Raw genomic sequence first — 15,930 nt, 5'->3', positions numbered from 1 at the left:
CGGGTCAACTTGCGGGTCAATACCTGTATTGCCACCCCTAATCATACTCGTACATAAATAAAAAGTAACTCTCCAAACACTATTTTCAAAAAATAGTTACATTTTTATTTACATATAAAAATGAATGAATAATAAACATTTATCTTTAAATAACTTTTTTAGTAAATATTATAATATATTTTTAAAAAATAATTTTACTCAGTCACTCATAATATAATATTACTCACTTTTAATAGAATATAAGTTGAATTAATTTAGAGGGTGTCAGAGATACTATTACTTCCTTGGCTAAGTATTAATTTCATCAAAGTTGTTAGGAAGGTGATGCTGGAATGAATTCTTTGTAGGTAATGTAATTTTTTATATTCATCTCTCTTTTTCACTATAATTTTTATTTTTTCACTATAGAACATAATAATTTTAATTAAAATGACACAATAAACACTAATTCCTGAAAAATTTCCTTCAATTCCTGTTATTTTCTTCTCCGCTTTTCATGGCTAATGATAAAATGGAAAGTGCAAACGGATGATTGGGCGCTTCTCAAGATAAGAAATACACATTAACATTTCAGATTTATCACGATAAGAGAAAAGGAAATAATAATTCTATTATTATAGGTAGAAACTTACATTTTACGTTTATAAGGCGTAAAAACAAAATATTTAAACAAACGTTATCTCTTTTTTATTTAAAAAGTAAATACCTTTTTTAGTCTCTGACAATATCAACGAAGGCATTTTCAGTCCCTAGCAATAAAAAAAGGACAAATTGGTCCCTGAAATAACAAAAAAGGGGCTACGTTGGTCCTTCTGTTAACTCCACCGTAACGGCTCAACTAAAGGTGCCCGGTGGCACGTTAGTGTGCTGACGCGACTTGGACGTTTGACAGCTTGGATTTACAGACGACGACGTCTTGTGCGAAATGGGTTGAGAGCTTTCCAATTGATCGGACGACGTCGTTTCTTGGGTTGATCATGAACCCTAAATATGAAAATACCCCAAAATGCTCAATCGAACCCTAAACAGACAAAATCGCCCAAATTGATGAAATAAACCCTAAACAGACAAAATAGGCATATGACCTCACTGCATTTGTATGCAGACCAAGTTTACAAAGCAGAAGTGCAGAATGTACAGATACAGGAGTTGTGTCCAATTTGTTAAAACAGAAGACGTGGATGTTGAAGAACTACAATTACATAGTTCAGTTTAAAAACATAAAAAATGGACATGCTTAAACATTCATCAATCGTCCACTAACATACTTGCTGGAACATGATACTACCATGTGACCTTTTTGGTCCCTGATAAAAAGCACGGGGCCCTTATTGGTCCCTAACCAGATAAAAATAGGCACATGACCTCATTGCATTTGTATGAATTACAAATTTACAAAATAGAAGTGCATTACATCAGATACATATCTCAGTTAAAAAACATAAAGTGCATTACAACAGAAGTGCATTTGAGTTTCATGATATTTGAAGACATGGATGTCCAATAGTGCATTACAAAATAAAGCCAACTGCCAAGAATCAAAAGAAAGACCTCAAAATACAATATAGCCAGAATTCAAAAAAAAAAAAAAAATTGACTATATAAGGCCTCCAATAACATAATGGTCAGAATTTACAAAAAAAGTCAGTCACATTATATGCAGTCCTTGTCAGTTGGCTCATGCACTACTCCCAGGTCATATACAGCAGCATGTCATTTTCTTGAGGCAGGCCTTGGTGCGGACCAGGTGTTGTCATGAATAAGAAAAACAAACCTTCTGTTGATCAGAAATAAAATTCCTCCCAAACACTGAATGGTTGCCAATGTCTTCTTGTAACAGGGTTAAAAACCACTTCCAGTTCTCTTTTGTTTCATTATCCACTACTGCATATGCGATGACATAGAAGCTCTTGTTTGCATCCTCCCCAACTGCACTTAACAATTGTCCTCCATAATATCCTTTTAAAAAAATCCATCCAGACCAATTAAGGGCCTGCAGCCAGCTTTGAACCCTCTATTGCATGCATCAAAACAAATGTACAACTTAGAAAATATGGGAGAGGCTTGTGGATCAGGTTGTGGTATGACTTGCATTTGACATGTAGAGCCAGGATTGCTTCTCAAAAGCTCTCCTAAGTAGTCTCTCAATCTTGCATATTGCTTTTTTTCACACCCTTCAATTCTGGCCTTGGCTTTATGAAGTGCCTTGGTCACTTTCTTCAAATGGACATGGACTTTGTACTCCTCTTTCATATGTTCATAGGCCTCAGCCCTTGTCATGTTCGGCTGTGTCATTAGCCTTTTTTCTAACTTATTTGCAACCCAATCCCTACTTGCCCTCTTGTTTCTGAAAAGTCTGTAGCAAGTGTGGGAGTCATTAAAAGTTTTTACTTGGAAAGCGGCCATTTTGTTGTTCCAAGCACAAAAAATCATCCAATCACATTCTTCATTACTACACTTGGCTCGGGCTCTGACTTTGTCATTCTTCACCCACTTGAATTCTCTTCCTAGACTAATATTGTAGTCTTTGACAGCATTTTTAAAGTGTTGCAAACTCGCAAACTCCATCCCCAGCTCTAAGTGTACATGACCAAACACCTCATCCACATTAAACTTTGGATTGACAACCCTTTCAGCCTCCTCAGCACCACTTGAAGGAGGGGTGTTCAACTCTTCAGAGTTATACCCATACCCATCCTCCTCGAAAGACATTTGCTTCTCCTCCTCTTCCATTGTATCTTCCCCTACCATATCCTCAACAACCTTTTTTTTCTTCTTGTTACACTTTTTTTTCCAGTAGCCTTACCTATACACTCTAACTCCTTTTCACTCTCTGTTTCTTCTTCATACCCTGGTGGAGGAGGCATATATGGCTCATCCTCCACACTATCATCTGAATCAGTAGAAAACCCATCACCATTTCCACTATCATCTTCATCACCTGAGGAAATGTAATCAGATCCACTTCCAAATGACTCACGCTGATTATCCTGATCCCCATCACTGCCACCCACAGGTGCAGGTGCAGTAATATCAGGGGTTGTAATGCAATATTCAAAATAAATTTCTATGAAGTTTCTATTACTTAATGCAGCCTTAACCATCTCCACAATATCAGAGTCCGTACTCAGAGGCCTTAAACTTACGTCTAAATCCATTGCGTTTGGCATGAGCCATAACATCTGCTTACAAGTCTCATACCCATAACCCTTGAACAGAGTATCAAGGTCAAACAGGTTGATAAAGTCAGCATCCATCTCAGGTAAGTCAACTACTTTGCCATTTGCATAGGTTAGGACCCCTTCATCATCTCTGATTAACACACCCCCATGATGATACCTTATCACTATATATTCATCCATCTGAAAAAAAAAACAAAGACCACATGACATTTACTTCACAACGTTAACAACCAATTAGATTTTACAAACAATAGCCATTTGCAAATATAACTCAACACTGGCGTGTAAACATACAGGGCAGTAAATTGCAAAAATATGTCACCTTTACAAAATATGCATGCAATACAGGGACTAACATCAGGGTCCACAAAGCACTAAAAAATGCCAAAATACTTTTCAAACCGGGACCACAGACATAAAAGGGTTTGTTTTTTGTAAACCCTAACCAAATAAACAGACAGTGGACCACACATGGGGGACCATATCCAACAAAAAATACACAACATGTAGTGAGGGGGGACCACATATATGGAAGGATTTCTGAAACACGTACCTTAGTGCATGTAAGACAACACCCACAATCGAACTTTCCTTAACCACCAAAGCACCAGCCGTTCCAAATCCTTCACTGTCCACGCTCGATTGTCTTACCAGAAACCATCGTCTTTGACAATGCTCACCGTTCAACCAAGCTTCGGAGGTAAACAATGGGGTTCCTCACAAGTTGAAAAACTTAAGTGAAATATGGATGTCTAACTACGGTAACATCCAGTGTAATTGATGACTATTGTCAACCCAAGAAACGACGTCATCCGCTCAATTCGAAAGCTCTCAACCCATTTCGCACAAAACGTCGTCTTCTGTAAATCCATGCTGTCAAACGTCCAAGCCGTGTCAGCACACTAACGTGCCACATGGGCACCATTAGTTGGGCCGTTACGGTGGAGTTAACAGAAGGACCAACGTGACTCCCTTTTGTTATTTCAGAAACCAATTTGTCTCTTTTTTATTGTTAGAAATTGAAAAGGTCTTCATCGATATTGCCAGGGATTAAAAATGGTATTTACTTTTATTTAAAATAATCAATGTAAAAGGAAGTATGTAAGTTTAGGAGTAGAGTAACTTTACTGAAATGAGTATGCGATTTAAACTTGTCCTTCATCACCGACAGCCGACCTCAAAGGTTTCACCATGTGTCTCAAAAAGAGTGGAACTTATAACACTTGTCAAGGTAATAAGGTGACCACTATAGATATCATGAGCTGAGCCAGCGAAGTGACCTGTCATTAGGACGACACGTGTAGCACAACCTAGACTATAATACCATTCCGTACGATCTATCTATATATATGTGTAGCTTAAAACCCGGGAACTAAATTTAGGACGACCAAAATTGCTCGTTTTTTTTTCTTTTCTTCCCTTTTCTTTCTGTCTGTTAATTAGGCCTTGGAGACAGCAATACCCACTGCGTTTCGCTTGTGGTTTGTTTTTTGTATTGCAATCTGCTTATAACATTTGTTTCGTATTCGTAGTAACTCTCTGCATGCATGCATGCTAGCTCACTAGCTACTCTTTACGTTAGCTTAATTTGCTTTTTTTGTGTTCATATATGCCGGCTGCTCATTTTCAAGAGAAGAAAAGATATTGGTTTTTGAGTTATTTACTCTGTTTCTTTCCCTTCTATATATATATATATATTTTATAACTTTTTAAAAACTAAGTGAAAGATGGAATGACAACAACTAACTTGTGACTTGCAATTAAGAATCATCTATTTGAGCTACTATTGTTACTTTACTTGGCTCAGAACATAACTCTGTAAATGTTGTTTCAGTGAGGCGGAATGGGACTCCTTTACCTGAAATCGACGTCAAGACCTGTGGTTTGGGGGAAGGTAGAGTCAACCCGAAGGGAAGATATATGTTTTAACTTGTCTTCCCTGTGCAGTAGTTCCACACATAATCAGTTTTTGCACGAAGACAGAGCAGGACTAAGATGCAGACGAGGGCAAAGAGTTATTGTTGCTACTGGTCCCGCCATTGATCAGGCTACTGTTTTGGCCACAGAGCCATTGACAAAAGACGATCTAATTGACTACTTCCTATCTGGTTGTAAGCCCAAAGAAAAGTGGAGGTAACCTACACACTAATCTTTTTTAGTTTTGCCATTTCTCAAAACACATCATTTCTGAAGCACACTGCACACAACTTGTAATATATGAGCACACACTGTGCTTATGCTTATCCAGTGCCCGAACTTCATTGGAGACCCAATGCAACGGTGCTCCATATATAAGAGACCTTTGTTAATGTTTATCTTTTTTTGCCTTTTATGGGAAAGGGGGATTGAACATGGGGTGAACAACTTCAAATTGCACATTTTAAATGGGTTGAGGGGTAAATTATAGTTTGCTCTAGTGTTCCATCTTCCAAGCTTGATGCCATGAAGTAATATCATAATATTGTTTGTTTGTCACAACAATTTCTTGTTTCCTTTAATACAATTTATTCAATAATTTATCCGGTTTATGTGCCTAAAGTTTACCAATTCAATACTTGTAAAAAAAAAGTGATCCCATGGCTCTATTCATTTTTTTGACTGTCCTGTTTTACTGCATAGCCATCCTGGTAATAAGGCTCCATTAATTGTATAGCTCCATGTTCTATTTATTCTCCTTGTCTTCTATCAGAACCCAGGGAGTTGAACGAACTGAGCGAGAGAAGATTCATAATGGAAAGTATATTCGTATTATTGAAAGCTAAAAAAGTGTCGATACAATTGATAAAGCTACCAATTTATATACAGACTCACATCTAACTAACTCCATAACTAACTAACCAACTAAGGTTACTTTACAACTAACTAGGGGTTAATGCTAACTAGGAGTAAATGTATAAGTTAAGGACACCACTTATAAAACCAGTGATAACATCCCCCCTCAGGTGGGATGGTGTATATTCACCGGTCCTAACTTGCCAATTAGAGTCTGGAACTGCCCTGGGGACAAATTCTTGGTGAATGGATCTGCCAATTGAGCTGCAGAACGAATGGGAAGGAGATGAATCAATCCCAAATTGATCTTTTCTCGAATTAGGTGGCAATCGATTTCTATGTGCTTTGTTCTCTCATGAAAGCTTGGATTGTGTGCTAAATGGATTGCTGATCGGTTGTCACAATACACTGATATTGGCTGAGATACAGCAACATGCAGGTCTTGCAATATGTAACTCAACCATTGTAATTCACAGGTCAGTGTGGCCAGTGCTCTATATTCTGCCTCGGAGGAGCTTCTGGACACCGTAGTCTGCTTTTTAGACTTCCAGCAAACTAGTGAGTCACCTAAAAACACACAATAGCCCGTGATTGATCTTCTTGTATCCGAACAGGATGCCCAATCGGAGTCAGAAAAACCACTGGGTATCAATGTGCTTGTGGAGGAATAAAACAAGCCATTTCCAGGAGCATTCTTGAGATACTTAAGAACATGCAGTGCTGCCTTCATATGTAAATCAGTGGGGCTTGAAACATACTGACTGAGCTGTTGAACAGCATGGCAAATATCAGGTCTAGTAGTTGTCAAGTAGAGTAATCTCCCCACCAATCTTCTGTATTCACCTGGGTCAGTGCAAGCTGTGCCTGATTCACGAGCCAGCTTGATTCCAGGTTCCATAGGTGTTGAACAAGGTTTGGCTCCAAGTACTCCACCATCGGCAATCAAATCAAGTGTATATTTCCTTTGATTAACTATGAGACCCTCATCTGTCCTCACTATTTCAAGGCCAAGAAAATAGTGTAGCTTGCCCAGGTCCTTGATTTTGAACTCAGAATCAAGGAACTTCTTGACATGATTGATTTCTTCCAAACTACTCCCTGCTAATACTATGTCATCGACATAAATGAGGAGGGCTGTGAAAGAATTGGAAGTAGCCTTGATGAGTAAAGAGTGGTCAGCTTCTGATTGCACATAGCCAATGGAAATTAGAGCAGAACTGAGGCGAGAGTACCACTGCCTACTCGCTTGTCTCAGTCCATACAGAGATTTCTGTAAGCGACACACCTGATTAGGCTTAGATGACTGAAAACCAGGTGGCAAGGACATATAGACTTCTTCATTTAATTCTCCGTGTAAGAAGGCATTGTTAACATCAAGTTGTTCCAAGTACCATCCTCTAGCAGCAGCAACACTAAGGAGAATTCGGATTGTAGCAATTTTTGCAACTGGAGAAAATGTTTCCAGAAAATCTACACCCTCAAGTTGTGTGTATCCCTTAGCTACAAGGCGTGCTTTGTGACGTTCAAGTGAGCCATCAGCTTTGAGTTTTGTTTTAAAAACCCATTTGCATCCAATTGGATGTTTTCCTGGAGGTAGAGCAGTGAGAGACCAAGTGTTGTTTTGTTGCAAAGCCTGTAACTCAGCAGCCATAGCATCATTCCAACAATGTAGCTGATACAGTTACCATTAGTCAAGGAGAATATCAAAATTTGATTGATTCATTTCATCAGTCAAGAGTTGCTGATAGTGAAAATGGAAGTAACAGTGTTGAAAATCATAGTGCACATATGATTCAGACCACACATGGAATGGCAAATAACATCAACAATAATGGTACGTTTCCTACTTATTGGATAGTAGATACTGGTGCAACTGATCATATAGGATCAGTGATCTCTCAATTTTCCTTTGTTAAGAAAATTAATCCTATTGTGATTATACTTCCAAATGGGCACAAGGTCTCTGCACATTACTCAGGCACGATTATTTTGTCTAATACTCTACATCTCCTGGATGCATTATTTGTTCCAGACTTTCATGTCAATTTAATATCGGTTGCTAAGCTCCCTCCCTGATCATCTTACGAACCCAGCCAATCCTCTGTACTTGCATCCTGGTGAAAATCCAAATCTGGTTCTTGTTACTCCTCTTCTCAATGGCAAAAATTTCCATTCCTGGCTGAGATCGATGAAAATGGCGCTGAAGTCCAAGAACAAGTTGAGTATTGCAGATGGAACTTTTGTTGTTCCAGAAAAGAGTAATTCTACCTACGATGCGTGGGATCGATGCAACACAATGGTGTTATCCTGGATTCACCACTCGGTTGAAGCCTCCATTGTCAGATCAATTATCTGGATGGAGAAGTCACATGAAGTGTGGAAGGATCTAAATGAAAGGTTCTCACAGACTGATGTTTTTAGAATTGCAGATCTATATGAAGACATTCATCGTCTCCATCAAGGTGAGAAAACCGTGAGTGACTTTTTTACTGAGCTGAAAACGCTTTGGGATGAGTTGGAGAATCTTCAACCATTACCAAAGTGTAATTGTGGAGCAGCTGATAAATTGTAAAGCTGCCGTGAGCAAGATCTAGTAATAAGGTTCTTAAAAGGTCTGAATGACCAATTTTCACATGTACGCTCTCAGATCATGCTGATTGAGCCATTACCAAGCTTGAACAAAGCTTTCTCACTGGTAATTCAACAGGAACGCCAGAAGAACATTGAGAATATTACTGAAGTTGTTATGGAAACAAAGGCATATGCTGTTGATCAACAATCAAATCGAACTTATGCTGTTGGTCAGCAACCTACTCGAACCTTTGTTCCAAACAGATTTCGAACTGGAAGAGGAAGAGGTATAAGAATTTGCACTTACTGTGGACGAAATAATCACACAGTGGAAACATGTTATTCTAAGCATGGTTATCCACCAGGATTTCGAGGAAGGAATACAATGGCTTCCGCTAATGCAGTAGATTCTAGCTCTGATACCATATCAGAACCCAGGGAGTTGAACGAACTGAGCGAGAGAAGATTCATAATGGAAAGTATATTCGTATTATTGAAAGCTAAAAAAGTGTCGATACAATTGATAAAGCTACCAATTTATATACAGACTCACATCTAACTAACTCCATAACTAACTTACCAACTAAGGTTACTTTACAACTAACTAGGGGTTAATGCTAACTAGGAGTAAATGTATAAGTTAAGGCCACCAGTGATAACATCTTCTTTCCAACTCGAGATCTCTGAGTTGCCTAATTGCCATTTGTTTTCAAATCATTATTTTACTGATTGATATAGACTTGAGGTGGTATTAATCAGGTTCTTCCCTTTCTTACTCAATATCAGACCACAAATGTTGTATACCTGTATGACTTAACCAACTTGAATATGGTCTTTGCAGAATAGGTACAGAACATGAGAAGTTTGGTTTTGAGTTTGAAACTTTACGTCCAATTAAATACAAACAAATATCAGCTTTACTCAATGGCATTGCTGCGAGGTTTGATTTGGATAAAATAATGGAAGGTGACAACATCATAGGACTCAAAAAGGTGAGTCCCTCTATATTAATAATTTCATATTCAATTTATTTTTCTTTATGTAATTTTGAGCCTTGTATGCTGGATTTTGGATATGGAGTTAGCTATAGGTAGAATTTGTGCTTTAATGTTTATTTGCAACAATTCTATTTGAAATCTATATATGACACCCATATAAATTAAAAGGGAATGCATGTGTGACATTTATATCTTAAAAATTCTACCCCAGGGCAAGCAAAGCATATCATTAGAGCCTGGTGGTCAACTTGAGCTTAGTGGTACTCCTTTGAAAACATTGTATCAAACTTGTGATGAGATTAATTCACACCTCTATCAGGTCAGTATGTCAAATTTTCTGGCATGACGGGAATCCCAAGATAGTTTCATTTTATTGTTGAAAAACATGAAATGTATTACTATTACCATACCATGGATTGCAACACCATCTTCATTTTGAAGGCAGTTCTGGCCATGTGATAGATCTATTATGTCTTGTTTGATAGGCTAAAACTGTTGCAGAGGAAATGGGAATTGGATTTTTGGGGTTAGGTTTTCAGCCTAAATGGAGACTGGAGGACATACGTCGAATGCCTAAGGTAATATTTCCCTACTTCCTCAATTGTTATGCCCAGCTTTCGTTCATAAAGTTATATTCTATTATCCTTTTTCAACATCTTACTCGTACATTGACTTCTTCCAGGTACGATATAACATTATGCAAAATTACTTCCATAAATTTGGCTTACCTGGAATTGACTCATTGTTAAGGACGTGCTCTATTCAGGTGAGATAAATTTTATACTTCAATTACTAGGTATAGCCAAGGAACTATTTTTGTTAGTTAGGTCCATTGGTAAATTTATCCCTTTTTTTTACGTTCAGTAAAATGATTTTCTCCATTTGAAATATTTTTATTGCACCCAAAATAACAGATAAAAACTAACTATGGGTTTAGGTCAACCTGGACTACAGTTCTGAAGCAGACATGATCAAGAAAATGCGTGCCAGTCTTGCTCTGCAGCCTGTGAGAAATTCTGATTCAGTCTAATGTTACTGAGAATTTCCTGATTCCTTATTGTATCTAACTTTTATGACAATTAAACCAGTTGGCAACAGCCTTATTTGCAAATTCACCTTTCAAGGAGGGAGTTCCAAGTGGTTACCTCAGTATAAGAAGGTCTGTATATGAATCATTATTCACCTTCACACCAAAATATTTGTTTCCTATTCTGTATTCAACTTTTTTTGTGGTGTGGCAAACAGCCATAAGGTGGATAAGGTTGACAAACGTCGCACTGGCATGATCCCTTTTGTTTTTTATGACACTTTTGGGTAATGTCTCTAATATTTTCTAATTTACTTTTATTTTATTACAATTTAAGGAGAAAGACATAATAGGGTGCTACCAACTAGTCTGAAGACAATGATTAAGGAATTATTAAAATATTTAATATTTTTTTTAAGTAGAAAGGAAAAATTATTTATCAAGTCTGATTGATTGTCTGTTCTTCTTATAGGTTTGAGCAATATGTTGATTATGCTCTTGATGTGCCGATGATGTTCATTTATCGACAAAATAAATATATTGACTGCGGTGGCATGTCATTCCGGGTTATCTTCTATTCTCATCTCTAAAATATCTCACTAAACAACTATTCATGCTATTCTTTAATTTCCTTCAACACTGTTTAATATTCACATGATGAGTGGTATTTTTTAAAAATCCTAAGTTGGTGATTTTTTGCAGCATAGTTGTACTTAGTTTATGCATTTTTATACAGGACTTCATGGCAGGGGAACTCTCTGCCATTCCAGGTCAGGTGCCAGCACTCAATGACTGGGAAAATCATCTGACAACCATATTTCCTGAGGTTGAGACTACGTTTTACTTACAACATTTAAGAACTTTTTTTTTTTTGGATAACCAACATTAAGAATTTTGAATATATCTAAATGCCGTATACTAAGGTAGTCCATTATCAAATATTGTGCAGGTCAGGCTAAAGAGATACATGGAAATGAGGGGTGCTGACGGGGGCCCTTTGGACATGTTATGTGCTCTTCCGGCTTTTTGGGTAATTTGATCTGTCTGTCTATACACGGCATAATCCAATATTGTTCATCTTACAAAGTAAAAAACATCATATAGCTGGAATTTAGGATCAAAGTTTGTGAAACTTGCCAAGGCATGTGAAGTGATTTTATCAAATGTCACATGCTGATGTATTTACCGAGTATATGGTGAGATGTGTTGTCTAAAATATTCGCCTGTACATAACAGAAACTACATACTTTATTAATATAGTGTCTGCTGGCATTAATAAGCAAAGCTAATTTCTGATTTAACCATGTTATTCATCACCTCATCATGCCATATCTAATAGCATTTTCATCTAACAACTAGTCCTAATTTCACCCAAAAAAGTAAAATAACAATTAGTCCTAAATAATTTCATCAGACTCTCTTATATGCCTGTTGCACACAATCGATGCTATTATCTCAACCTAACGTTAGTTTACGGTGGTTATCTTTCCTATGTCAGGTAGGTCTATTATACGACGAGGTTTCACTACATAATGTCCTAGATATGATCGATGATTGGACCCCCGAAGACAGACAGAATTTAAGGAATATGGTAATGAGAAAAATATCACAAAAAAATCAAATGCAGGAGAATGTAGTAGTTTTGGCCTAGCCCTCTTCTTTGAACTAGGACCTAACTTATTGCGCTTTATGTATATTTAGGTTCCTGTTACTGGTTTAAGGACTCCGTTTCAAGGTAGACAGATGCGGCATGTTGCCGAAGATGTGTTGAAGTGGGCAAAGGTGTCTTAATTAAATGTTGATGCTAATTGTTTTGCTGGTTTTATTATCTGCAAGTTTGGAACTAGCTATAGTTCAAGCATCTATTATTTTGGCAGGATGGCTTGGACAGAAGAGGCTTAAATGAATCCGTTTTTCTGGATCCATTGAAGGAAGTGGTTAGAACAGGTATCTAAGTTTCATTTGTTCACCTTGCTTTGAGCATAAAAATCTAGGGCAGGGTTAACTCTCAAACATTGTATATTGAGGAATTGTGACTTTTGGCTACCCTAGTTTTTGTCATAATTACACGTGGATTACATCATACTATGGGCAGGTTTGACCCCAGCTGACAAGCTTTTGGGGATGTATAATGACAAGTGGGGAAACAACATAGATCCTGTGTTCAGAGAGTGCTGCTACTAAGCTGAATTATATTCGCTTTATGCTTGTGCTTACGAAGAAGAGGAATGTAGACTGAGAATGATGCAAATAATGACTTGCGTGCAACGTTATAAGATGTTGACAAGATAGCTTATAGTGCTTAATATGTGTCTGTTTATCTGTAAAGGAATGTACAATGTATATAACATATAGCAACTGATATGTGTCTCAGGTTTGACTAAAATGATATGTTCAGTTGCATGTAATTATTGCCAGCGAGGGGTTGGTTTTTTTGACTACTTATTATTTGAACAGAGCGTGGAATCTTTTTGAATCTCAATAAGAGCTAGGATATTCTAACTACCTGTTTTTTCTACTACTACTCTAATCACCATTTGATTAAAAGAAAAGTTAAATGAAGAGAGAGAAAAAAAAATAACTTTTGAATCCAATGGTGATTAAAGTGATAGTGGAGTGGTAGTAGAAAAAATAGGTAGTAGGAATATCCTATCGTCAAATAATACAGCAGATTTATATTGATCTATTTTTATTTTATTTTTGTTATGTGGGAGAAAACTTGAGTATTAAGACTTGTTATAAATTCAATCAATATTAACCATTTATACTTAAATAGTTCAGTTCATTTTTGCATAATAAGAATTATGTCCTAACCAAATTTGAGAAGTATTTTATTTTTAAAAATTCTATTTTTTTAAGATATAATGGTGAGAATTATTATTTAACCTAATATAAACTACCCAAACTACTTACCAATTGACGGATTCTACTGCCTTTAAATTCTATTCTAAGATCTCGACAACAAGGACTTGATCCTAGGCTATAATTCTGGCAAAATCCGAAAGAACTTCGTTTGGATTGTTAGGGTTTATTGAGTGGCTATAAAATATATAATAAATCTTAATACTTTAGAAAATGTCTGCCACTCTATGAACACCTCAACGTAGTCATTATAGAGTGGTCCTAACCGAAAAAACCGTGATGACAAAATCAAGGTTGAGGGTAACCATTACGGTTCCTCCAAAGGGCGGATAGTTTATAGAGCGGCAGCACCTCCTAAGTTAGGCACGTGAGGTGTTTGATACAATGACTCAAACACGCTGGCTCGTTGTATCAAAAACACGAGCCAGCGTGTTTGAGTCATTGTATCAAACACCTCACGTAGTCCTTTTTTTTTTTTTGGTTGGAAATTTGTGTGGAGTGGACCTTTAGTTGTAGTCCTGTTTGTCCTCTGTTGTAAGCTAAAGTAGACGATTACATAGGAAAGAAATACTGTGATGTAATTTTTGCCTTGAGGCTTTTCATGTGATTTTCATTGAAAATATGATCTGATCAAACTGGTGTTCAATTTATGCCATAATTTTCAAAATCTCATAAGCTTAATCATCGTATCAGAAATGGCAATAGATCAATGGTTTATGGTAGGTACCAATTGCTAGAACTTCTTTGTCAAACTAGTTCTAGAATCGGGCCAATGAATATTCGCATCATGAGCCTTTTTTTTTAATTAATTAAATTTTGTCTAGCTATATTATGTTTTTACCTTGTAGTTCAGTTTTTCTTTTCATAATCTGTGCTCTGTTGGAAGGATACATCTTAACCAACCAAAATATCAACGTCATTTTGCAATTACTGATTTCAAATCACCCAACATGTGATGGCATTTGGTTAAAATGTCAGCTCTAAAGCATTTCCTTGGAGAAGTATGATGACACAGATCATGAACTAAATAAACATAGAAGAAGCACTATTCATGTGAGTTTCAGAATGTGACCTTTTGAAAGTGACCGTAACGTCTCAAAATGCATCTGGTTGGATACTGAAGGGAGGTTGGGGCGGTTGCTGTGTAAGGAACTATTCGTCTCAAGTATGGATTTACTATTAGAAGCTGATGGTTTACCTTATTTATTTCATCCAATGACTTGAAAACCATTAATTCAATAGCTTATAATTCTCTAGCTAAATCCGTGAGATCATGGTCACCTCCATCTACTTTAAAGTTTAAACCTTTGCTGTTCACTACTTAGTAAATATATCTCAATCATCACCACGTTAGCTACTCTCGTTATAAATTTATTCGAGGAACATGTTAACATTTTATATATAATTTACATGTAGTCTAATTGATTTGCTACCGACATTGTCTTATTATTATATATAGCTCTTTTCGTTTATATCAACGCTAACCCCTAAGGTAAAGAAAAGAATGTAGAAACGACCTTTCCCTACGCAGCTCTTCCACCGGCACTTACGGTTCAATGGGCAATTCTATGGTTTTTGATGCCTTTACCCAAGAGGACATGAGAACGATAGCATGAATTTAATGAAGACCAACTTAGGATTCCTACACAAGTAGCCAACAACTACTTTATTGGGTGCGAAAATAGTTGTCTTGAGAAAAAGACAGGTTGTCAGCGAACTCTGATGGCTCAAATAATTGAATTCATATTATTATTCTATAGCGAGATACTGATTCACCAAGGCCCTATATAACTAATAATATACACAATTTCATCTCTAGTGAATGACTTAAGAATTATTAGATGCTTCCCACCTAAGTTTGATATGGCTCAATCTCAATTCTCTTTCCTGATTGAATCTATTTTGACAGAGGTAAGATGGATACCATATTTGTCAAAACATCATCCAGAAGCTTGTGAATAGCCTATGGACAGAACCTTTAGTAGAAAAATAACCGAAGGTAATTTCTTAACATATTCGAATTCTATCACAAACCTATAAAAAAACCGACCTATAAGTGTACAATAATTCGATAATTGTCCAGTAAATGAGGTGAAAATTCATTGTCATATCATTGTGGAAAAGCATGGTGATGACCAAACTAGGAATCCCATTGACAGATGGGATATCAAGTGGTAGGAAGGACTGATAATTCAAACAGCTAGTTAGCATAAGCCCATAAGCAACTCGCTGTCCCCTTCCATATCCAGCTCATTATTAGTCTCCTTGGTGTTTGACATGGACAAACCCACATGGACAAATAATTTAAAGCTTTTATCCTTTTTTTCTTTTTGTTTTTTCCATTTGACAGAAAGAGAATTACCATTACCAATAGTATTATCAATCTTGTCATCTTATCCTCCCTCTTGCATTGCATCTACAAAAGGCCATCCCCTCCCATTCATTTCATCTTGTACTCCATCTAATTTACTGTTAAAGTTCTGAAGCTTTTTGTTGATTTTTTTATTTTTTCTTCATA

At 36.8% G+C, this 15,930-nt stretch overlaps 2 protein-coding genes across 2 annotated transcripts; one reads left to right on the top strand and one right to left on the bottom strand.

Moving 5' to 3' along the window:
* Nucleotides 1-1,962: 1,962 nt before the first annotated feature.
* Nucleotides 1,963-2,733, bottom strand: LOC133284294 (uncharacterized). Its single transcript, XM_061481294.1, has one exon. It carries the CDS (start codon nucleotides 2,731-2,733, stop codon nucleotides 1,963-1,965), a length of 771 nt encoding a protein of 256 aa, XP_061337278.1.
* Nucleotides 2,734-5,025: 2,292 nt separating this feature from the next.
* LOC133284270 (glutamate--cysteine ligase, chloroplastic-like) lies at nucleotides 5,026-12,969 on the top strand. The gene is made up of 15 exons (XM_061481266.1): nucleotides 5,026-5,315; nucleotides 9,367-9,517; nucleotides 9,735-9,842; nucleotides 10,009-10,101; nucleotides 10,206-10,289; nucleotides 10,461-10,529; nucleotides 10,612-10,682; nucleotides 10,769-10,837; nucleotides 11,023-11,116; nucleotides 11,287-11,376; nucleotides 11,500-11,580; nucleotides 12,049-12,141; nucleotides 12,252-12,332; nucleotides 12,428-12,497; nucleotides 12,646-12,969. Exons 1-15 carry the CDS (start codon nucleotides 5,026-5,028, stop codon nucleotides 12,732-12,734), a joined length of 1,533 nt encoding a protein of 510 aa, XP_061337250.1. The 3' UTR covers nucleotides 12,735-12,969.
* The last annotated feature ends 2,961 nt before the right edge of the window (nucleotides 12,970-15,930 follow it).

This window comes from Gastrolobium bilobum, unplaced genomic scaffold (assembly GCF_033153095.1).
Source record: "Gastrolobium bilobum isolate Gb01-03AN ecotype WA unplaced genomic scaffold, APGP_CSIRO_Gbil_v1 utg2926, whole genome shotgun sequence".
NCBI classification, from domain to species: Eukaryota; Viridiplantae; Streptophyta; class Magnoliopsida; order Fabales; family Fabaceae; genus Gastrolobium; species Gastrolobium bilobum.
This window is presented reverse-complemented; position numbering and strand designations above follow the sequence as displayed.